Genomic DNA, 6,560 nt, shown 5'->3' on the forward strand with positions numbered 1-6,560 from the left:
AAGTTAATTTCACATAGTGCTGCACTCTTTTATTTTTTTTTAAAGTGTATTAATATTTATTTGTATTAATATACTAACATTTAACATATTGAGTCTAAATTTATTTCATTTATATTGTACATATTAATATACACAAAAAATTAAATAAGATATTAAATCAGTTATCCACCTAAATCTAAAATATCAATAATTTCATCTAAAATAGTAAAAGAGAAGTCATAATAGTAGGTTGATCAGTGCACTTTCATGATAAATCTCAAATTAATGAATTAATAGGATTTAAAATTATACACTCATATATTTTTTATAGTGAATCAGTGTAAAACTTCACCGCTTAAACTCGATATTCTCTTCATTTTGTATATATTAGTTATTTTTTATTTTTATTTTCTTACAAATCAAGTGTCGTTTTTTAATTTCAAAAAGTCAGTAATTAATTTTTATATATTATGCCCATTATTATTAAATAGAAAGAGAAATTTAAAAAATTAAAGAATTAATATAAAAAAATATTATTAAATATATTTTAATATGTTTTTATTATTTATATTTTTAATAAAATTTAATAATTATCTTAATACTTATTTATGTATAACTTGTTGAGTTTAGTAAATAATAATAATAATTTTGATAATGACAAACATAATTTTAGGGGTTGATAGTCTAAAAGTGTTGTATGTTATTCTTATTAAAATTTGAGTTTTATTGAGAATTTTTCTATTGTTTTTGCTTAATATTTTGGACAATATTTTTATATCAAAAGAATATTATGCTAAAATAGAGAGTTACATATGAGAGTATTGAATTTGGTTCATCCTATAATTTTAGAGTTGTTCAACATCATCTCCTTCATAGTTTATCATTGATTATTTGTTTGTAAGTTTTTTTTTTATTTCACTTCAGTAGAAAAAGGCATTTAAGTGAGACATTAAGAAAAAATCATAGAAAAAAAAAAGTAAAGAGAGATACTTAGAGAGAAAAGCCAAAGTTTATGTCTAATTTCTTTTTATTGTATTTCTGTTTTAAATCTTGTATTTGAGATGTATCTCTTGTTAAGTTGGGTGATCACTTAGTGTATTATAAATCTAGGGAGTAAACCTAGCTAATTTAAGATTGGTTAGAAGTTTGGTTTGTCCCTGATAAGATTATATTGAATCCTTAAAAATTGGTGTTTATAATATTTAAAAAGATAGTGAAAATTCTACCACTGTTGTGGTGGAGACTACATGTAAGCTAGGATTTTTTATTTTATTAGATAAAATAAATGTAATATTTACCAGGAAAACGATTTGCACTCGTCAAAGTCCCGGTGCAACAATAGTCAACGAACGTGTACCAGATTGTTGGACTTGTCGGTCATCAGATACCCTCCGATCAGTAACATGATATAACACCTGGCGTACTGTCGAAGGATCTCGGGATCGTCTGTCTAGGGCATCTGGCGGACACGATCCCGTAGCCACACGAGCTTTAGTGTGAAAGACTTATTCCTTTTGCTCCGCCTGTTGTGCTGCCAAAGGAGGCCTGGCGCCGAGCAGCTGCTCCACCAACGCCCACGTCTCCGTATGGTACCACCTACCAAAGTCACGGAGGCACCCCCGACGGGGTTACCGTGTGCGCATAGGCCTAGGTGGTATGCCACGTCCTGCAGGGTAATAGTGACCTCACCCCACGGGAGATGAAACGTGTACGTTTCTGAACTTTTATTTATATTAGACTAAATACTAAATATTTTTTAAAAAAAATTAAATTATACATAATAACTTATTACTATTAAAAAAAGTTGGGGGGCCGAGGCCGCCACTCGCCCCCATTATGTCCGTCCCTGGCAACATTATTAAATTTTACAACCATAACGAAACTAATCTCGAAGTCGGCCGCCCCCGGCGTAATTTGTCGTCTCGTTCAGCCTGTAGATGTCCCCGTCATTCCCCGCTTGGCGCGTCATCACTGCTACGGTCAAAGGTATAGTCAGAAATGGTTAAAAAAGAGGAGAAAGATGTTGACAAAGTCAAACTGGGGTTCGGAACTAAGCTGTAAACGACTTCTATATATAGACGCGTACGAGCCATATCTCATTTACAGTGTAAACGAGATATATACGTGTCACGCTGACGTGTCATATCTCGTTTACACTATAAACGAGATATGGAAAGGGAATTTAAATTGGTAATTTCTTGTAAAAATATTTATTTTGGTTAATATTATATTTATTTTATTTATTAAAATAAAAAATCTTGTCAGCTACAAGGCACAAGGTAGTTAAATTATGATATATAGTTATGTTTTTTTTCCTTCTTATTTTGTTTTTGTTTTTATTTTTTAGGAAATTGTCTCATGTATAATCAATTTTCCAGAGAAAAAATAGAAAATTAAGTTTCATTTTTTTTATTTGAGAACTAATTGATCAAATTTAAAAGAATACTATAGATTTAACTTCTTATTTTTTATATCTTAAAAGAATTTTTATAACAAAAAAAGATAGTTAAATTAAAATAGAAGAAATATTTTAATAATTTTTTAATTATTACTGCATAAAAAAATTAGATAATTTTTTAATTTTTAAATATTACACTTAGTGTAGACTATAAATATCTATTAAATCATTTTTAAAATTTTTAGTTTGAACTCCACTTTATTATACTAAAACAGTAACTTTTATTTTATAGTTATATTATATAATGTTAAATGTCCTAAATTTTATAGAATTAGAAGTTCATGTAGCATCTATTTAATGAAACTCTTATGTTTAATTTTTAAATAAGTCCAACATCTTATTGTATATTGTAACTCTTTGTATTTTATAATAATAATAATAATAATAATAATAATAATAATAATAATAATAATAATTTATGGCCATGACTGTGACAATCAAATCTCGCATCATTCGTTTACTGGATTTATACATTAAAATAATATTTTAGATGAAAAGAATAAAAAAAAATAATCCACATGATATGAAGAACAATTCATACTAAAAAAAATCACACGTTATTGTAGTTGCCGGTCGATTAGGACAAGTAGGAGGATATGTAAAGCGGCTTGGCTTGCACTCGATCTTCAACAAGGCTTTACGAGAATTTAGACAAACTGATCAAGATTTCTAATCATTGCTACACGTGTCCTTCAACTATGCAAATCTGTAAATCTGTATGAAATTGTATCTGTACACTAGAGTGACTCTGTATGAAATTGTATCTGTACACTAGAGTGACCCTATCATGAATGATGTCTATACTCATTGAAACATAATTTGTTTAATTATTTTCTATTATAGAAGAAACAAGAATTTTATTAAGATGAAGGAAAGAATGATGCAGAAAGGTGGGGGGAACAAGACTACAAGAGATACTCCTTTCAAGAGCAACCAAGAAATAAGATTGCACGGTGGAATGAAATCAATGCCATAAACAATACGTATTTCATGAATGAAAATCTCTTTTTTATTTTTTAGCATACTAAGGTTGTGAATAATGGAGAAGCCAAGGTATGCAAAAGAAAAATTTGAAACATCTTACCAAGTCCATACACAAGTGAAAACAAATTTGACGTGACCCAGTAACAAAATATGGCCTGCAAAAGTACAAATAGGCACACGTTCAAACTACATAAAATGACAAAAGGTAAAATACAGTACTTAGAAAGGAAAAACAAAGGCCTTTCCTATCTCATTTAGTATACTTCCCAATTAGTAATTACTATATCAATTATTCTGATATTAAGATCTTTTCTTTTGATAAACAATAATTTTGTATTGAGAAAGAATTTTTTCCCCCCTAAATAGATGAAATAAGAAAAAGCATAATAATAATAATGCAAGTTACACTTAACAAGTTGCAAGACAACTCCACAGCCCAAAGACCAACCATTGAAAAGTTAGTCTACAGGAGATAAGGAAACAACACATGCAACCAATTCTATCGTAACCATCAGAAAACTTCTCTTTTCTTTCTAATGATCATACAAATGAAAGATGTTATTTCACATGCATAGACAGCAAATGCAATGTAAAGTTGTTCATTCCCAAAAAGGAAAAGTCAGAGAAGATTACCTTTGGGAACCCCATGGTGAAGGGAACTGTAAGAACAGCAAGACCCCTAGAGACATTTTTCATGGTACCAGCCACAGGATTTCCTTCCAAGCCTTCTTGCATATTACACTAAGGAACAGGGGCAATTTCCATTAATCCATTTTTGCAGGAAACAAATATGTACGGATGAATGTATAAGCAGCAACAACATACTGTAAGCTTAGATGTAGCCTTAAGTTGGTAGATTAAGAACGGAACTGTTGCGCTTCGAATCACAAGGGTTGCCAAAGCAATGGCTGCCCACCTGAAAGAAAAAGGGAAATGAAATTGCAACAAATACATGTCAAAATATGGATAATCAAGCCATTGGATAGTCAATTCCCAGAGTAGGTGTCATGTACTACGGTGTAAAGTGCAAGAACAGTTTGGATTAGCATGGTCTCGAAAACCTAATATATTCAACTAAATGTTGAACAATCATAATAGAAGCCAATTCATATATTTTTTTGCCATGAATAAAACGCATTCCTACCTAAAATGACGATCTGTAAATCACAATGCAAGAAGAAGCTCTACCATATGCACCAGAAAGTGTATTCTTCACCCAGGTAGAAAAATCTTAAAATCATAAGATTGCTTGGGTAAATCAATTACATCAGCAATTATGTGTAGCAAGTTAAACTTAGCAACCGACAAACTAAAAGAATTGACATTTCTAAGTTCAAACCTCTAACTCATGGTAAAACCCAGAAACCTACCAATGGCAACTTTAACAACAAGAGTACCAATTTTATCAGAATGTTCGGGAAGTCATGGGATCCAATCCATTCAAGAAACTGAATTCCATTCCTTGGTTTGAAACTAAATAAAAAACATGAAATTAAAATTGAAGAGGGAGTCGATTCTTGCGAATAGGGCAAAAGTAAATAAGAAAAATATGGTTCATATTTGCAAACCACACTCAATAAACTTTGGCTTAAAAATAGAAAAATCAAAATAGCATTTCACCCTAACCTTAAAAAAGGAAAAGAAAAAAGGACTCAATTCATTTTTGTACACGTTCCTAACAGTATAAATTAAATTCAATTCTTTGATTCACTGGTTACTTTAAACATAGGAATTCAAATCAATTTAATTTTACCTCACCATATGATACCAAATAAGCAGTAAACTATGAACTACTTAGGAATTTGATTTGAATTCAAGAAGCGAGACAAGACAAGTAGAAACTCACCAGTTTAACCCGGTATAAGTATGCACAGCATCGATCCCATACTGCAGCAACTTCACAGGCAAATACGAATCAGCAGCAGCAATGGCAACCTCGTTGAAAACAGGAGCCTGAGAAGCTATGGTCTCAACGGCCTTGTCAGTAAGTACATCTGCAATGTCGGACATCATCTCAATCTTATCTGATCCATCATTCACAGTCGACATATATCGGCAGAAATTATATCCAGAGCACGGGGAAAGGAATGTGTTGGAAAGCGCTCTAGAAGAGGCACCAAACCCCATTGACCCATTAAGGGAGCTCCCGAAGGAACTTGTTTGGACAAAAGTACTGATTGCTGCAGAGGATGATTTTTCTTCTGGGCGCTGCTTGTGTTTCCCATCATCGCTGTAGAGTACATAACTGAAAGACGGGTGACACTTCCAGTCTACAAGGTTCCCTCTTTTCAATAGGCATCGTCTATAAGCCATTTGTATCCTTAGGAAGTTCTATCATGCAGCATCAAATAACCAACAAAATTCCGACAAAAAAAAGATTCAAAACGTTGAGGCTTTTCATCAAACAGGTTGCAAGCAATCACAAATATACACTGATCAACTATAATGTAACATTCCAGAGAGTGGGAGAAATAATACGCATGAAGAATAGTATAATGGGAATTACTACATGATCACCAATGTTATATACGTATACAAACATACGAATTATTGATTGGACGAAATGAGAGAAACGAAGCAGAGAAGAATACGAACCGGCGGCGGACCAACGGTGGCGGAAGACAACGACACCGATGGTGGAACAGCGATCGGAGTTGGGGCAACTGTGGGAGGTGACGGCAGTTAGGGTTGAGAGTTGGTTGGTGTGGAAGTGCCGCCGGGACCTGAAAGCGAGCTAGTGTCGAAGTAAGCTAGCTGAGAAAAGCTGACATTTGTTGCGAAGGAAACAAAACATGAAACAAGGAAACATCAAAACGACGTAGTTTTTTTACACCGCCCTTCAAGAAACCCAAAAATGAATTATCGATGCAAATCATGTCCTCTTTTTACTTTTTTGTTAGTTTTGGGCTGGAATGCAATCTAAACTGATGTCCGTTTCTTTTATCTGTAATCCCAATACCTAAAAACATATATGGCCCAAATTAAAAAGACCCAAGATACTGGATGCAAATTTTTAAGAAAATAATACCACTTTATAGTTTATACATAGTTTTTTTGAGTCTCGCTGCACATCCAAGTAATTTTACATTTCATCCAAATCATTTAGTTTACGTTGCACGATTTTGTTATCTTCTTCCTT

At 32.4% G+C, this 6,560-nt stretch overlaps 1 protein-coding gene across 1 annotated transcript in view; it reads right to left on the minus strand.

Moving 5' to 3' along the window:
- The window catches only part of LOC107480671 (mitochondrial inner membrane protein OXA1), a 14,655-nt gene extending 8,430 nt beyond the window's left edge, over positions 1-6,225 (minus strand). Inside the window, 4 exon segments of the mRNA XM_016100833.3 lie at positions 3,522-3,576; positions 4,055-4,337; positions 5,268-5,752; positions 6,017-6,225. Coding sequence (XP_015956319.2) covers positions 3,522-3,576; positions 4,055-4,337; positions 5,268-5,734 — 805 coding nt within the window. The 5' untranslated portion in view covers positions 5,735-5,752; positions 6,017-6,225.
- Between the last annotated feature and the right edge of the window lie 335 nt (positions 6,226-6,560).

Source organism: Arachis duranensis, chromosome 3 (genome assembly GCF_000817695.3).
Source record: "Arachis duranensis cultivar V14167 chromosome 3, aradu.V14167.gnm2.J7QH, whole genome shotgun sequence".
NCBI lineage: Eukaryota > Viridiplantae > Streptophyta > Magnoliopsida > Fabales > Fabaceae > Arachis > Arachis duranensis.